At 34.8% G+C, this 19,184-nt stretch overlaps 1 protein-coding gene and 1 long non-coding RNA gene across 4 annotated transcripts in view; both read right to left on the minus strand.

Annotated features, from left to right (window-relative positions):
* LOC128253502 (uncharacterized) overlaps positions 1-19,184 on the minus strand; it is a 99,039-nt gene that overhangs the window by 59,885 nt on the left and 19,970 nt on the right. For 2 of the 3 annotated variants that reach the window (XR_008267458.1, XR_008267459.1), the window contains one exon: positions 5,425-5,608. This is a non-coding gene — a long non-coding RNA (uncharacterized LOC128253502). Of the gene's footprint in view, positions 1-4,942; positions 5,356-5,424; positions 5,609-19,184 lie in introns of those variants that run through there. The other variant, XR_008267460.1, reaches the window with a different exon arrangement.
* On the minus strand, positions 15,792-17,680 carry LOC128253501 (odorant receptor 24a). Its single transcript, XM_052981935.1, has 5 exons — positions 17,160-17,680; positions 16,351-16,723; positions 16,197-16,295; positions 15,988-16,140; positions 15,792-15,922 (listed from the first exon to the last, which is right to left on the minus strand). Exons 1-5 carry the CDS (start codon positions 17,678-17,680, stop codon positions 15,872-15,874), a joined length of 1,197 nt encoding a protein of 398 aa, XP_052837895.1. The 3' UTR covers positions 15,792-15,871.

Consider the following 19,184-nt stretch of genomic DNA (forward strand, 5'->3'; position numbering starts at 1 on the left):
CGAAAAGACACCGCTCCTAAACCAACTCCTACACACATTACAAAATTTCTCAAGAAATATGGCAAACAAATTTTTGATTAGGAATATAAATAAAACATATCTTAAAACTTATTTACAATTTATTTTTGTTTCTTTATTACATTTACATCTAAAGAAGCTATTGCTTCGTCTAATATAAAATGTTTTTATTTAATTTATTAAGGTTCAAAGTCCAAATATTTTAAACTTTACTATATTTTAACTCTTTTCACGTAAACTATAACTTTTATACTAAATACACAGATGCTTGTTTCTGGATAATTTTATTTTATAAAATAAAACTAGAAAGTTTTTTCTAACTTATTTATGTCACAAGCAATATTTTCTTTATTCTGATAGCAGTATGTAAGAATGATTTTTTTTCTAGTGTACTAACTCCTTTCTTTCAAAAGCGGCTTCATTTTGCCAACTGGCGGATGGCCAGGAAAGTTCCTCTCTTTGGATTGTCCCCTAGGGGGCTAAGGGACTTAGGGGTTAAGGGATCAGATTGAGGGGAGCATATTTCCAAGCGAACGATTTTGGCAACCAGTTGTTTGTCAACGGCGTGTGATTATTCAAAAGTGCAACATGCAAATTTATTTTGTGCATAAAATGTTATGAGCTCGCATGAAAATGTCTGACAACAATTGGGACTGGCAATCGCTGTCACCCCGCCGAAAAACTGGTTGGCAAAACAATTTGAGGGGTTTTGAGATTAACCCTTTGCGAAGCAAGTCCGGATTTGATACCATTCAGCGGTAAAGCTGTTGAAAACTTTATTAGAACGCGGTGCATTAAATGAAACAATTAAAAATAAGACTATAAGCTATAACGTAAGATAAGTTAATCCGAAGAAGAACTCACTTTTGATCTACAGGCGGGTTTTGAAGTAGACGATTGTACAAATTAATATTAATAATTGATAATTTTCTTGAAATTATGGTTTTACAAATAAAAAAAATTATATCACCAACATTTAAAAACAAACTTTGATTAAATTTACCTAAAAGTTTGTGACTTCCCAAGTTACAAACTGACTTTCTGTGTGTTATTCTGGCCTTCTCTCTTGTTTTACTTTGTGGCTCAGTTGTTGTGTCTTAATTGGACGGTGGAGTGTTGAATGGGTTTACCACTTCTTCTTCCATCCAATATGCACTCCACACTCTGTGACATTGAATTGATTTCAACCGCTGCCGCATTTCAATTAATATGTATATATTGTACATGAGGCTTTATATATATTGCCACCATATTCATTTCCCCCAACTTGCGGGAAAAGCCGCCAGTGATTTGCACTTTTCCAGCTCATTAAAATCGCATAATTTGTTAAATATTTACGAGTTTGTTAAGCGCGTCCCGGCCGCTGGATCCGCTTTATATTTTCACAGCGGCTTCATTTACCTAATAAAATTACTGTCAATTAACGCCTGGTATCGCGCTCACCTACATTTCCCAGTCATCCCAGTCGGTTTTGTACCCTCGAGTTTCTCGAAACCTTCCTCGGGCGGGATTATTATTTACTTTGAGGGGTTCAGGTACAACATCAGCAACACGGTCAATAAATTATGTAAACGGCTTAAGCTGCTGGGCATTTTTCTAAGCCCTGCGCATAAATTAGCAACTGGCAGTTAAGAGCGCTACAAATTATAAATGTCTAGAAATTAGATTAAAAAGTTGGTAGTGAACAAAATTTGTGAGCATTTTTTTTATATTTTATGTTAATTTCGGCATTGCTTGATATTATCAGCATAATCAATGATTTTATAACGAAACAATACATTTCCTGTGTTTTTAAAGATCTTTAATGTAAGACCAACTATCAAGTAGCTTATTAGCTATACCTGTTTATACAAAGGTAGAAAACTTTTAGAAAGTTGCCTTATCATTTTCAAAGCACATTAAATAACACATTAAATGTTCCCATAAAATTTTTAGATCTAGCCACGAGCAAAAAAACAGATTTATTATAACTTGTCAATTTATTTAAGTAAATAAGCCCCACCGTAATATTATAGTTTTAAAAATAAATGTATTTTGTTAGGGAACCAATGTTATAAGTAGAAAATCTTCAGAATAGTTATCTAATCATACGTTTATGACGACCATAAGTACAATGAAAACTCTTACATAGATTTAGTATCAACTTCAATGTTGTTGCTATTATTTAAAAATTTTTAAATGATAATTTATTTTTACCAAAACACGATCAAAGCGTTCTTGTCTACTGCCCTAGACTTATTGTTATTTATTAAACCTTTAATAGACTTTTCATAATGCATTTTTAAAGATGCAAATTCGTAAACCTTTTTTATAGCTGGTTAAAATACACCCATTACTCAAGGCTCTTCCCTAAAAGTTTACGACTTTTCATTGATCCCAACCGAAATTCCGATGGACTCAAAAAGTGAAATTAATTTTTCCGCTGACGCAGAGAAGAAAGCTGAAAAATAAGTAAAAGAAAAAATTGCAGCATAGTCAAAGAAAGCTGAAATCCAGAAATAAAATAAAAAAAAGCCAAAACCAGGAAGCGAGCGGCAAACTTTCGGCACACATAAAATGTTAAACGAAAGAAAAAACATTAAGCTTATGGAACTGCGAACAGAACACAATCCGTTTTAAAGGGGTTGAAAGTAGGAAAGTGGAAAACTCGGTGGTTTGGTGGCTGTCTAAGAGCATGCCACCAAATAATAATAGTTTTTCACTTGTTCAGTTTGACCGCTAGCAGCCAAGCGCCGAGTTTATGTGACAAACGTGACTCAAGCGACAATTGCTCGGCTTTCACCCGAGAAAATCCGGGAAATTGTGGGTGGCGGGAATGTGGAAATTCGGAGAGGCATGTGAAGGGGGACTGCCTTTTTATGGCCACACAATAAAGCGAGCAATTGAGCGCCTTAAAGTGTCGCACAAGTGCATTTAAATCACACACTTTGCGACCATTTGCCGTAATTTGACTTTAAATGTTATGGCCAAGAGTTGATTCGCCTTCATCGTCACGCCCACTTTCGCCCAAACGCCTCTTCTCTGGTTAGTTTTCTAGCTGGAGGACATTTTATGGCCAATGTCTGGTGCCCACAAAATATAAGAAAAACATAAATTTTACGTACATGTCGATTATGTGCCAAAAATGAGCAAGAACCAGAAATTTTCAAGTTAACGCCACTACCATGGCCAAATGAGGTCATCAGATGAAATGACAAAATTTAAAATGAGTCACAAAATTTACTACTATCTTGTTTATTAATTAGATTTCGTAAGAATTACTAATTTTTTAAGAATTTATTTTTAGGATTAACGTTTAAAATGAACATGTATAATGTTAAATACTCTTTAAGAACTTAACGTATACTATTATTTAAAAAATTGATTTCCGATTGCAAACAAAAGCGAAAAACTGAGGCAAAAATTTGCTGACATTTTTGTTTACCGATTTCACTATCCAGATGAATTACATATTGCAATCGCGGGCTTAATATGCTAGTTATAAACTCTCACAGTACCACCAAGTTGATCCAAAAAACGTTTAATTCCAGCGAAATCTGGCAAAAATTAAAATTCAAGCTTGGATAAATACAAATAATTTACAAAAATTAAAACGGATAAAAAAATGTACATGTTGTGCATGGATGGTAAATGAATTTAATGGAAATGAATAAAAACAAGTGAGAGCTGAGAGGTGCTAAATATTATTTTCGAAGATCCTTGCTGCGTTTTTTACCCCTCATGATTGAAACCCATTTTTTGTGGTTTTTTTTTTAACGATGCAAAGCGCTAGCGGCGCAATCAAGTTGCTTAATTGGCAAGTTCCCAATAATGGAAGCGGATTAAAAAAGCAAAAAATATTTATTTTTGTGTATTTCAGTTTTATAAAATGAACTTATATTTTGGTAATGGGGACAACTGGATATTTTTGGGCTGTTTTATTTTAATGAAAAATGTTTTCTATAATTTAGTTTTTTATATATTTTCTTTCATGCTTTTCATAAGCCAAAAGAAGTTATATCAAAAAAAAATCTTCAAATCATTATAACTATTTGTCTTTATATTTGAATAGTTGTGACATCTGAATTTTTTGCCCTGCTTTATTTGAATGAAAATAAATAAATATTTTTTTCGGTGTACTTAGGACGTTTCTTTCATGCTTTATACAGTATAAATGAAGTTATTTCGAAAGCAAATCTTCCAACCATTAAAAATCATTTAATTTTCCTTAAAAATCGCTAGAACAAAAATGCCGAAAGATTCATTTCCATAGCACAGAAGTTCCCTTATAGTTCAATTAATTTTTAACTGCCAATAAAATAATGTTTACTTTCATAGACGACCATCAAGATAATGTGGCGCTCTCTATCTATGGCTAATTTGAGTGCCTTTTAAAGGCGGTAGACAGTCGGTGGTCGGTAGAAAAGCGGAAAAGTCTCGCGGAGAAAAGCGCTGGACTCTCGATTGCAGCATGCGACCGCTTAAGTGCCTCTGCCAGAGTCATAACAATACACTATATAGCAACAAAAGCCGCCGCTGACATGCCGCTTATTATTTATGTATTTTAATAACAGGCAGACGACGACGTCGCGACAGAGCTGAAAAGAGATGGTCAGAGCAGCAGCGAAAGAGATGGCTAGAGCTAAAGAGGAAGAGAGGGGAGATGGGTCTACTGGAAAATGAAGTACAATGGCCGACGGGGCTACAAAATGGACATTGGTTAATGCGACAGCTGTTGGTGAGATCGAAAAAACCAGCACAGCGAAAAAAATGGAGAGGGAAAATTGCGGCTGTTAAAAACAATCAACATGCTTAAATATATATACATATATATATATATATATATATATATACATGCCGAAGCCCTCTTGGCGTATACTTTATGCCAAACGAGACTTGAACTTTAAACCACACTTTCAACTTAATTGAAAGGTTATCCTCAGATTCTATGACCATTTGTATATAATATTTAATTAATAAAATGTGCACAGCGAGAAAGGTTTAGAAATGATTAGAAAGGAAATAGGTAAGGTTTTATTCAAATTAAAAAAATAAAGTCTTTAAAATTTCTTAAAGTGAATGAATAATTCAGGAATGTAGATAGTAGAAATAGTAATATAGAACAACAGTAATCTTTTTAAATTTGTTTACAAACTAGAACTTTAATATATTAAAATGAGATCCCTGATTACCTTTTGGGTACCTAATTTAAGACATTACACACCAACTACTCTATAATTTTCCTCCATGTGGACTCATTCATTGCATAATTAATGCTCTGTGTTTTAAATAACATACACAATGCCCTTACAACGCTGCTCTCTGATGCTGATGCGCATTAAGCGTGTGCGTGTGTATCTGTGTGTGGCAAAAGGCAGGTGAAACCACAATCAGTCGCACATAAATACCAGTCACATTAATACTTACATGCATCCACATATGAAAGAAAGGCCGCATTTCTGCAAAGTTTTTAACATATCCCAGCGTACTCAAAACGAAAGCTGAAGGCTTAATGAAATTATCGTTTTCATTTCATTCCAGCTTCTTTGTCTTGCGGCCAAGTGAAATTGCCAGAAAATTGCCAACAATTTTAAGCCGAATAAGAACATATCTGAAAAGAGAACAAAGTTATACTTGAATTGGTTGTTATAAGAATATGAGAGTTACTTATTAATTTTAATTTAGGAATATATTTTAATATTAATATATGTATTTTTTTAAAATTAAAAACTTATCACAGCTACAAAATAACATGATTGGTTATAAATACTTAATTTTACTTAAGTAAATGAACAGCAACATAATCTTCACTTCCAAGGTTATGCAACCCAGTTTCATAAAAAAAAAGATAAGAAATTAAGCCTTTGCCGTATAAGGTTCCAGAAATGCTTTTGTTTTTTTTTCAAGGACTCATTTTGATATCATTTGCACAAACTCATTAAATGCGCCAAGAAAAGTACACAAGAAAATTTATTTATGAGCATTACAAATATTCTAATATAAGTCAGATCGACTTAGATATGCTTATAAATGTTCTTACTAGAAAAAATAACGTATTTATTCACAAATATTAAAGATTGCTTAAAGAGTTGTAGCTTAAACCTATTTTTTAATTCTTGCAGATGTATAATATCGTACAAAAGCACCTCTTAACGTGGTAATAAAGTCGTGACGATCACACCTTCAACGTAAAAAAAAATTATATTTAATTTTGTGCCGTATTTATATTCCCAATATTTGGTTTTTCAGTGTATGCAACGATTTTTCTCTTTTCTCGTCCCTATTGTATTTTCTTTTTTTTAGCATCCATCTCAGTGTCAGCAGATGTTGAGAAAAATAAATGAGCAACATACGCACAATATTCAGTTGGTTATTGTGTGCCACGCCCCCTTTAGCACCCAACCACCGCCTCTCTCATTAACATCCCGCAGATGCAGCAGCTGAGCAACGAACAAAAAAAAAACGGAAAAAGCATAGAAATTACGCATACGCAGCGTGTGACGACGTTGAAGTTGTTCGCTGCTGTTGCAGTTGTATTTTTGTTGTTGTTGTATTTTAAGTTGTTTTTGCTGTTGCTTTTGGGCGTTTTTAATGAGCATAGGCAACAAGCAGGATCTCGCAAATTTCTTTCGCCATAGTCGATATTCATGCATAAACATTCGCAGCTGCCTAACAGTGTGAGTTTTTGCATAGTATATTCATGTTTTGGTTACCATTGCTGCTGAAGGTGGATTTTGAACGTATACACAGGAAACAATATTTGATATTCACCAATGTTAGTTAATTTAAAAAATATTGCCGTAATTAAAATTCAAATTATCTTTGTATAAGATTTTAGGAAGAAGAAGGTTTGTTATTAAATCAACTTACTAAAACCAGCTATGTCATTGGCAAACTATTTCTTTCAGTGCTTTTTCTTGCGTTGCCATAACATTAATTTTGTTAATTAAAAGTTTCTCACAGCTTTAAAGTTTACTGCCAGCTGCTGGTTGTTGTTGTGGCTGATGTTACTGTCAGTCAGCGGCCTTGTAACACTATTCTATGCATGTGTGCCACACACACACACCCCCACACACAAGCACAAACTGACACATTCATTCACAGAAACCTGTCCTAGAATCCAGACTTTGATTTGTTTGCCCAGGCCAAAGAGACTTTTACTTGAAAACGTGTCATATTTCACCTTGACTCAATTGTTTCTTTTATTGTGATCATTAGGTAGAAATTTAAAGTAATGTAAAGTAATTTTATGCGACGTGCATTGGTCTTAAAATTAAATATTGCGGAAAAACAAGTAAGTTTTGCAAGAAAAACATCTAAGCTTTTATGCCTCGGAGCATTAAAAATGCCCAAATTAAATTTACGGAATTTTACGAAGAACAACAAAAGGTTAATTGCCTTAGGGAACAATTCGGTGATACTTTGTGGGTGGTTTAAAGAGTGTACGTATAGATTTCCGTGAAGTTGGGATTGCAAATTGGCGTAGCTTAACAGATTACTAAAATATTAATTTCTAGAAATGTCCTGCGGCATTTTACGGCATGTTGTTAAAGATAAGGTAACGTAACAACGTAAGATAAATTCTAAAATTAGACACAAGAAATTAATAGAACATCTTTTTTGATTTAAGTAAATGTCAACTCATAAAATTTTAACATAACCAAGTAGTTCTTAACTTATATTTAAATTAAACATTTCTTGCTTTTGTCTGAAATGTCACGTTTGTCACGTTACATAAAACTCATTTGTCGCTCTAAATGGTTTCACTTCATTGTCATGTAATTTGATATTTTTATAAACGTAAGGTCATCAATAAAATTTTGAATTAACTAGAATTTTATTAAAACAATTTAATGGCTTGAATTAATTTAATTTCGTATTTATTTTTATCTTTGCTCGAGTTTATTTATATATTATACTCTGTACAATAAAAGGCTTTGGCCAGTTTCTAAGGAAACAATTTATAAATATCCTAATTGCTTCAAATTTGTTGTCATTAAATGTAATCCGTTGATTATCAAAAGGGGACCATCTAATTCTGACGTAGAATCTTTTTTTTTTTATGTTCATACTTTACCAGAAATATAATCTTTAGAAAATTAAGGTCTTTAAAGAAAATGTGTGGCGTTTTTTGGGCCATCTTATCCATGGTTGCGATTACTGTTTCTAGATGCGTTATTGCCTTTGACAATGTCACAATGGCATCGACAACGACAGCTTCCGCAATAATTTTTTGCTCGCTTTTGGCAGCCGACTGAAATAATTTCTTGTTTTTTTTTTTTTTGTTGCGCGCTTTTGGCGACACTTTGTTGTCAAATTGAAAGTGCTGGGAGTCGTATGACGGGGATATTTTATGAGCTCCTTTGGCACTCTCTGATGGCCCAGTCATTTGCACAAGTCGTGACATACTAACACGCTTCGAATGAAGGCTAAAAATGGTCCGGGGAGGGGGGGGCGTGGCAGTCGCCAGCTTGCCGCTTTGCCGCCTGAGTTTTTTTTTTTTTTTGCTTTTATTTTTATATGTGTATATGCAAAGCGGCCATAAAATTTGCAAAAAACTTTTAATGGTTCATAAAATATTTAACGTAATGGCGGCGGCAATGGCGGCAACGGCAGCAAACCGGTTAAAGAGGCAAAAGACCAAGAGGTCACCCGGCAGCAGGCCCAGAAAGTGAAGGAGCCACAGGCCAAGGGTTCAGGGAAAAGGGCAGGATCAGGAGAACCCAGAACCGAGAGCCGAGGACCAAAGACCACGCCAAAAAAGATTTGTTGGCTGCCAACAGGCCGCAAACGATGCAACAAGAACAACAAAACACTGCACATGCTTGCCACAAAAGACACCGGGAGAAAAAAGGGTCATATCAGCATTAAAAATGAGCAAATTATTTAAGTCCCTAAGCAATTTCAATAGTTCATTAAAAGAACAAGGGCTTCCCCATAAAAACATTATATTTGAAATCCTTACTTATATATTGGAATTTAAAATTTGTATCACATGCATTTGGATGTTACACATTTATTTTAAAAATATTTATAAATACCTTTAAAAATGTTGTATTGAATTATATGAAACTTTAGTAATCCTTTAAAACCAACACGCAGATCCTTTTTTTAATATAAATTAATACTCTGAAAAATGATGTATATGAAAAATAAAGGACAATGTGTATGCCTTTCAAAATTAATCGCTTTTGAATAAAATATTAAGGTAAATAGTCCTATTAAACAGTTAATAATAACTAATGTTAGAGTGATAAACTTTAAAATCAACAGCCAGCTCATATTTTAATTTTCCCTTAATATTTTTTGTTATAAAGAATTTGTTTAAATTAATTTTTCCAAGTGCATGTGCACTGCTCCTTTTTTTAACCACCCACTACTGCTGTGATCTCTGCTCTGCTGCAATTTATTTAAACCACTTTTCCACTTGTTGTTTTTCCTCTCCTTCCAGCTTCATCTTTTTTTTTTGGGGGTAACCTCCCCACATAATTGCAAATTATCGCTTCAGCCATCGTGTCGTGGCCATTTTTGGTTAGCTGACCGCTCGTCTTTTTCCCCTCCACCGATTCTCTGGGGGATTTATGTTCGAGTGAGCTGCCCTCAGGTGTCGCATCCTCTAAATTAATGCCATGTGCATGTTTTAATTGCAATTGCTGAGCTGCTTTTCCACCCAAGCCCCTGGAATTTCCCTCCATTTCGGGGCCAATAAATTGCTCGCTTTCATTTTCCCCATCTCCCACGCATTTTCCCCTGTGGGCTTCATAACTCGCTGGGGTGTTGAAAAGTCGAATTCGATTATCAGCTGTGTATATGACAGGATATGGCGGAATAGGAAAGCAATTGTCGAGGGTAAGAGAAGGGAGAATTTATGATATGCCAATGGATTTACTGAGCGTTGATAGCACAGATTTGCTAGTGCTACATTTGCTACATTTTATTAACGGTAAACATAATTTAAATAGACTTTAACTGATTACAAAGTGTTATCTAATATAAAGCATAAAGGAAACAAGTCAACTAATTTACCAGGTAATCTGTTTAGTCAGATTTTTAGCTTAAAATTGTAGATGTATATTATTTTAATTTGTTTAAGTTATATTTTTAATCAATTTATTTATTTTACAAGATTTTTAATTTATAAATGCGCTTTTTTAAAAACTGGAACAAAATCTAGCTACATACCTAAGTAATGTTCCTTTCAATCTTAAGCAGAACCTGTTTGAATTTCAAATATTTTCTCCGATATTCACCTTCTCAATCACCGCCATAATCGGCGCTCCATCCGCAAATTTATCATTCCCGCCCACATTTGTAAAACAGTAATTACCGCCTCGAGTCGCAGCCATAATTTTGTGGCTGCAACAAATTCGAGAACTACCTGGATTTGAGCCTTGCGGCGGAAGTAAGCGAACCAGTGGCCGGAAACGGAAATGCGCAAATGCCAAGGCAGCAAATGAAAATGGCTCCCCGAGCGGCATTTATCAAGAAAAGACAGAAAGCGCAGACAAAGAGTTTCCCCCAAACAGTTGCGAAAATATGACACAAATTGTAAGGCTTACGTGTTTTAGTTGACAATTGATTTTGACATTTTGACAAAAAAAAGATACAACAAAAATTACCACTCCTCCCGTTTTTTGATGCGGTCGTGATGCTCCAAAGAAGAAAGTGAAAATGCCAATAAAAAAACATTTGCATGCAAATGCAAAACATAGTCAACCCCCTCGGACGAATTTTCCGGACTTACCATCACGTACGAAGCCAAAGTGGAAATTGGGGCGGGCAAATGGAGGCGTGCCCGCCTCGCTTTTAATTTTAATGCGTGCAACACGCTCGCGCTTTCCAAAAATTAAACGTCGGTTTACTTGCCTCGCCCGTTCTTTGCCGCTCATTTTCTTGGGAAAACTTTAGCCTTCCCGAATATTCAGAGTTTTTTCATTGCGTTTTGTTTTCTTTTTCTGTTTTTTGGTACAAACAAATAGGCGTCGATTAGGCAAATCAACGCATTTGTATGCAGATTATGTGCTGCTGTAAGGGAAAACAGCAAGAAACGGAGAGACTTGTCGAAAGAGATGGGGATAGAGGAGCAGATAGAGAGGGGTAGAGAGCCGCTTGTTGTCTCTAATTGTGCCTCAGTCTCTTAGGCGCTCAACTAGGCGTATGCGTGATAAAAACTGTGAGCAAAACATTTTAGACTACTAATATAGGTAGATAACAAGAAAACTCAGGAAAGTAGAATGATAGGAAAAAATTATTGTTGTGACAAATTAAAAATATAACAACCAAAACTAAATAAATCTAAAATGTGGTGTAAAATGTAAAATGTAATTTTGTATTCAAAGCAATAAAAAAGAAATTACAATAAATATATTAAGGTTCTTTTCTTAACGCGCTTTGAAGAAAATTACTATGATATATATGGACATTTGATAAATTTCTACTTCCTAAACAAAATGTGTCTTAAATCCCAAATTCAACTTATCTAAAAGGCAAAATTTCGGGAGAAATAAAAATAACCACGAAAATGTTTCACATTTAAGGCAATTTCATTGACACTTTTCCAAGAGCACCCCGAACATCAAAAGCGAAAGATTACCAGTCCTCCCATTTTCATTCATGTCCCTATCTGCAAAACATTGTCATGTATCATTACCATTTCAATTCACTTGACTTGCCACCCCCCAACTTATTCCACTTTACAGCATCTGTAATTTCCTGATGTCTCCTCGCACGCTTCCAGCTTTAAACAGCAAGGATCTGGTGCTAATTTCGAGCGTGTCGGAATACCACACGCCTAAAATCATCAAACCCCCCAACGAAACCCCCCTCAAAACATTTTGTCCTACCCCTCTTTAGCCACCAACCAACGTTTTTTGGTGTCCCTTGCCGCGTGTTGAATTTCAATGCATACTTTTAGGCCGTGCATCAAAAAAATATTTGTTTGCCATTTCACATATCACACAAGGACGAAGCCACGATGTTGTATATGTGCATGAGTGCACTGCGAAAAATATTTAATGTTAAAAAAAAAAACTGAAAATTAAAACGTCAAACGTAAAAAAGCAGCATCCAATTTTTTTTGGAAAACAAGCTAATAATATTTTTTTTATAAATTGAAGTAAATTATAAAATACAATCATTTTATGTTTTAATCATTTAAATATTTATGTTTTTGATAATACATTTTTCTATAATGCTGAAGTATATTTTTCCCCAAGTTCCAAAGTGTTGGAAAAACCTGTTGTTTTTGTTGTTTTGTATATTCTAGGGTTGCAGGAATCACATGCGTTTGGCATTTGATGCCGATGAAGAAAAAAACGCTGACGATGACGAGTTTTATGCCTCTTATTTTTGCCTTTCACAACGGCGATTTCTTCGCCTTCTCGACTGAGTGCTGCTGTTGTTGTTGTGTTTTATACCACTTGCAAGTGGATTTATTTTGCAATGCCCCAACGGAATTTTAATGGATCCCTCCTCACTCGCGATTTTTTTTTGTTCCCCCCAACGAACGTGTCTTGTCCTCTTCGTACAGAGAAAATGGCCCAACGACTTTTGCGCCTGCTTAAAATTTTACTCATGTGGCAATGCTGGCGCATTCCTTCATAGTCCCAATGCTTTTCTCCCCGGATTTTCCATCTCTTCGCGCCCCGGAAAATTTTGCGATTGCGTTGGGGTCACCAGTTTACAGTTGGTCGTGTTTGTTTTTGTTAATTCGCTGCCTTGCTCCTTGTTTTATGTACATTTCACTTGGGCTGTCGAGCACATAAAATTCGAAATTTAATTAGTCGTGTAGGTAAAAATGACATTTAAAATTATTGCGCCCTCGTTGACAACAATAACAAAAAGATTAAATGTTATAGGTTTAAAAAGATCCAATACATATCTAAATATATTTCAAAATAAAAATAAATTTAAGTATAAATTAAATACTCAAAATTTACTTTAAAATCAAATTACATTTAAGAATACATTTTGTTGGAGAACTCTTCACCTTGATTAAGCTATAATTTAACATTATAAGACTATTTTGAGATTTTCAATATATTTTATGTGAATTGACTATTATAAAAAGCTTGCGAACAATGAAATTTTAATGAAAAAATGATTACATTTTTTAAATTCGAGATCAAACTGTATTCAATAAATAGTACTAAATTGAATTCAATTATATTAAAACGGTTAAGATAGAAAGTCTAAAGCATGAAACATTTAATAGTTTAAATCAAGTCAAATCTGGACTCTTTCAATAGGTAATAACAACTTAAATTAAATGTGTTTTATGTCCGAACAGTCGTATTTTTAAGAGCATTTATATGCTTTAATTGAAATTTATGTGGACGCGGTTTTTTTTTTATTATTTTTACTTGTCGCTGAATTATACATATTTGCCACATTTAATTATGCACATATGTATATATCCTCATTTGTTGGCCCCAGTGTCCGTATGTATATTAATGTATTTATAATATGGCTTACATGCCTGCCATAACGAACTATTTGGCTTCCTTAATCCGCGTGTGCACATTTTTGCCTGCGATATAATTGTTGAAGGCCAAAAGCAATGTATTTGCAATAATCCACAGAGAACGAGCTGAAGTATTTATTTAACTTTCTCCTTTTTGGAGTAACGATGAGGATGTGACCCCCAGTCACCCACTGGTGACCTTAGCCACCCCATTTCCATTTCCCTAACCATTTCCCAAACCATTTCCATCGCTCACACACATCCACATGTAGTTAAGCTCACCTAAATACATTTTTGCTAGAATAAACAAGCAACCTTGGGTGTTTACCATAAAAAGTAGGTAAACTTGAGTGCAAAAATTGCGTACCAAATGCGGATGTATGAGTTGAGTTCACCACACACACTCACACACACGAAATGCACATAAAAATGTGAAAACGAACAACATTAACAAGCGACAGAATGGGTGGGTGGAGAAGGTCGAAGGGTTTGGGGTTGTGGTTTGGGCGAAAACAAGTTGTGAGCTCTGACTGAATGGAACCGAAATAAAAATAACAAGCAGCAAACCAGCTACCAAATATCATGCAGAATACAAGAAAAGGCAAAATTAACTCAGTGCAGAAGAACCTCAAAAATTCGCAAAGTTTCGGTCAAAGAACGCAACTAAAAAGTTATGTCTAGTTTCACTTTAACAAAAAAATATTAGAAAATAAAACTTACTTTACCATACGGAATTTTGAGTTCTAAAATATCAAAATTGCCAAATACCAATATCTTACGGTTAAAAATTTTGGTTTTGTTTTTTTTTTTTATTTTGATTTTTATAATATACTGCGTTTATACACTCAGTTTTTTATTTTCTATTTTCTATTTTAAAATTAATATATTTATTCCATTCCAGTTTTAAAACGAAAGTTGTGATATTAAAAGCGCATTAAATATTTTTTTTGTAAATCGAATACCTTGTAAAAACCAAAGGGCTGGCGCTGGCGACAAAGAAAGGCTTAAGAATCTGAGGTTATAGTGGTAAGAACTGGTACAAAAAAAAAAAGAACGAAGAAGAAAGGGGTTTCATTTCTGACGTCGAACACATTACAAGCAAAAGCACTTTTGACAAAAAGAGGCGCCAGCGAAAATAAACAAACAAATGGCAAAAGAAACAAAGACGACCAGACAGACATTCAGAGGGAGAGGGTGAGAGACGGCTAGAGAGGTGAGAAAGGGACAGCAGATAGGCCCGCTCATGTGCGTGTAAAGGATTTCAAGGACCATACAACATTAAGGGGGAAAAGTATGGAAAGAATTTGTGCATGAACAATGGCGAGATACAAAAAAAAACAGACAGAAAAAAAAACACAAAAAGCAGCCGAGAGGAACACCAAAAAAAACGCACACACACAACATCCACTCATTGAAGACGTTGTCTTCAAAGGGGGAAAGGGGGGAAATCAACAACTGCGGCTCGGATATGAAGTACCCAATCCACACACAAACGCAGACCGGATGTCATTAAGGTGCGCGTGGGTGTGGGCACTGGAAAAACTATTACTTATAACTTTCATTAATTTAATTTTAAGAAAAATACAAGCAATGCAAAATCAATATAGTCGAAAAATTAATTGGTAAAACTTATATTAGTTTTTAATTATTAGTTTTTATTTTTATATAGTTTTTTTTATATTAGTTTTTAATTTTTAAAACACTTCAATTCAAATCAGATCAATAGACATAAACATTGCATTCATGTGTTTTTTGATTTTTCACAAGTCACAAAAAATTTCAGAGTTCCTAAGGATTTCCTATTGTAAAATACTAAACAAAAAAATATAACTAACAAATTATATCAAGTCTTTCCAACTAAAATGAAAGCATAAATATTGGTTTTCCCATCTTAGCATACAGAACTAAAATTTGTTTTCTGTGCACGTGGTATGGAAATGAACTGCAGTTGGCAGAGTGTGCAACTGAAAATGGCCAAGTGGAATGGCCAAGAGAAAAGTGCCAAACAGGAAGGTCGTTGAAGAAGAAGGGTGGGGCTGTGGTGAAGGGGGAACATGATGAGCAACGCAAAGAAAGCAATTTGCAGAAGCAGCTGAAAAGCAGAAGGATAGTCAAGAAAATGTTTAACAACAGTGCAGCTTTAATTTGACAACAACTATCGGGGGTCAATGGAAAAGGAAAATTAAAATGAAAATGTAAAGAAACCCGAAATTGGTGTAAAAGATATTCGAATTAATGCACACACGGCCAGAAAGACTACGGATAAACATTAAGCCAGGAAATGGAATTCAGGAGCAGCAAAGGTTGCCAATTAAGGAAGGAAATGTATATTGCACCTTTGATGAAATATTACATTAAACAGGCGTTTAAGTAATACCATTTAAGAAAGGGAACAAAAATCTATGAAATCATTTATATAACTGACTTTGCCAAAGCTATAAGTGATCCCGTAAAGCGTAAGATCTGCAAGATAAAGCCAAAAAAAGGTTAGGTTTTATAATCAAACAAATTAAAATACAAAAACTAACCGAAGTCAGTGTCTCCAAAGAAGGAGAAAAGAATGGAATTTTTATGGTGAGAACTTTCTGAGCACGAGCCACCATCAATAGAGCCATCTTTTGAACTCGAACACTATGTCCATACCAGTGACTGGAAAATGTAGAACTCGCTAGATCAGAGCACTACAAAAATTACGAACAATTAATGCATTATTTTTAGTGATTCTTACAATAATTACCGCTTCCATGATATAAGAGCCGCCTAGGCAATATAACAATATTTCCGTGCCCACGGCACACGTGTAGACCACGTAAACAATAATTCCCAGGCCAGAAAACTAAGAGATACAAATATTTTTAAGAATTTTATATTAGAGAATTTTGACCACCCACCAATAAAATATCAACCACACTAGTGCCAATAATCAAACTCGAAGTGACAAAATGGGCCAGTGTTATTTCCACCATAACACCCGACAATCTCTGTGTTAGTTCGGCCACCTCATTATGTCGATCCACCAGTTTTTCCATTTCCCGAACTATCCGAGCTTCCTGCTGCTCCGAGGGACTCACTTCGATATTTTGAACCTCTAATAAATCACCAACATCGTCCCGCAGGCAGAGCAACAAAACAGTGAAGTATAAACAGAAGCCCAGGAAGAAACCATCTGCACCCACAAAGCAAACCACTGTGATGTAGCCATGCCAATGCACTAGGATATAAGTGATGGGATATAGCGGCAGCCGTAACAAAATATCGGGGAATCTACGAAAAGGATTATTAAATACACATTTAGAAAACTTCATTTAAAGTTCATTTTCTGTAAGGTAATATTAGTTACGGCAACTTTGATCAAAAACTTTTAGACTAGATACATAATTAAGAATTATGAATTAACAAATGTACTAAGTTATTGAATTATTCTTAGTAAAAAGTTAAGTATTTAATACTTAAATTAAATACTTTTCGCTTTCATTTTCATCCATTGCGGGTTATTAATATTTGCAAAATAAAACATCTGATTTGTTTGCAATATTTTATTTGAGTACTTTTCAAAACGAATAACAATACGAAAATTGATTTTAAATTGAAAATAAAGAATGCTTTTAGACGAAAATCACCCTTTTCAAATGTATCAATACTAATTAATTATTTATTATTAATTTACTTTCACTATGCCATTTTTTATCAGTGCACTTACATCATTTTAAATGGGGTCTCGTAGATCCACTCCTTTCCATGGGCTCGCCTCAGAATATTTTCCAACAAATGTCTAACAGAATAGGAAGTGCTGGTGCAAAATCCACAGCATAATAGCAAAAAGGTCAATCGAGTGGCCAGTGTGTAAAATCGTTTCTTATAGCCAAGTTTTCGCTTCGACCTTTGTTGCTCTGTTAAAAATCTCACGCGCTGAATCAAACTCTTCAGTTCATCCTGGTACCACCAAATCGAGACCATTTTAACCAGGGACAAAATACTTGAGGCCACTGGACAAAGGGCATCCAATGCAGTGGCTATGTTAATCGTTACATAGTGGATGCCATAATAAGCTTCTGCATAGCAGCCGTAAGTCAGGATGAAAAAGTTGAAGAAACTCCAGAGTTTCATTAATAAAGTTCGCTTCTGTTCCGGATAAAAACCAATCAGCGATAATGCAAACTTTGGCACCACAAAATAATGGCGCTCCATGGGATACGACGTAGTCAAGAATCGAGGTAACATCTTTCTCCCATAGGACACTAAACACTTTTCAGCTCATAATCCTTTGACCCTCGGCCTTTTATACCCTTAGAAACTGTATGTGTGTATATACTATACATAAAGAGAAACACACAAGGCACTTGAGCAGCATAATTGATGAGCTGTGTGGGCGTTATCCTTGCTCATAGTTCGATAAGTTTTACAATTTGGTAACCCCCAATTAGGCAAGGTTTTTGGAAAAAGAGGGCGTTAGTTAGTTGGTTTTCGTTAAACGATTTTTAATGACCTATCCATGAATTTTATGTGCGTTTACCAGGGGCGTTTGGCAGGGGCGTAGGCACGAAAGGGTTTAAATGTAAACTTATATTTAATTTATTTATTGATACTTTTGTATGTTGATTTCAATTAAAATCAACTTAAGCTTTAAATCAATTATTTTAAATCAATAAGCTATTTAAATAAAATTATATATATTTTTAATATTTCAAATTTTAAATAAAATTAGCTCTAGAGATTTACCTTTTTCTAAAAATCAAACCCTATGTTCGCTGTCCAAAAAACAAATCGGTGGTTAAACCAATTGACTCTCCATCCAAAGGATCTGCAGTTCAGACTTTAGCAAGTGTTGCCTGCCAACTTGCAGTTTGAATAAATATTTTATAAGCTGTCGAACTCCATGCGAGAGTGTGTGCGATGATTATGCAAACTGCAGCTATTTGGTCTATGCGAGGAAGGCCAATAAATTAATTTAGCTAGATGGCCGACTGGCTGACTTGCTGGTTGAATGGTTGAATGAAAATTTGGGTCGGGGCAAAGAGGCTATACAAACGATGGCGTTGAAAGTCCCGCCTACCTGACGGCTAAATGCACAAAGAGAAAATATTGGTACTACGTGTAGGAAGTATTTGAAAGTAAGACAAACTTTATAAAACTTATAATGGTCAAAAAATTATATTAAAATTAGCACAAGGTTAAAAATATAAATATTATACAAAAAAAAATAACATACTTAAAACATGAGTTATTTGCTGCGGACTATTTAAGATTTAAGATCAATCTTAAAATTGCAGTTCAAGTTATTATTAGCTTTCACTCATATTCTTCTTTTTAGTTAGTTCTTTGTGGAAAACATATTTAGTAAATTTTTTCAGTGTGTAAATCTTCATCTGGATGGCCCCAAGCCAATATCCAAAGCCGAAGCCGTAGACCAGGCCGTAAACGTAGCTGGAGACGCCTCTGACGATTCTGACCTGGCAACGGATGGACGGAATGGAGAGCTGGACGGACCGAGGGAACTGGCTCTTTGCATAATTGATGGCTGCAGGTGTATTTACGCTCAAATGAGGCATGCTAAACACATGCCTTTGACACTTATAGACACGCCCTGGCCGGGAACACACACGATATCCTGCCGGGCAGCAAAAATCAAGACTAAAACTTAAGCCCTCGGTTGGCGAGGACACAAACAAAATTAAAACAAAGGAATTTGCAAAATTTTAATAAAGAGTGTATTTTAAATATTTAA

The sequence above is a fragment of the Drosophila gunungcola genome (assembly GCF_025200985.1).
Source record: "Drosophila gunungcola strain Sukarami chromosome 2L unlocalized genomic scaffold, Dgunungcola_SK_2 000037F, whole genome shotgun sequence".
In the NCBI taxonomy this organism is placed as follows: Eukaryota; Metazoa; Arthropoda; class Insecta; order Diptera; family Drosophilidae; genus Drosophila; species Drosophila gunungcola.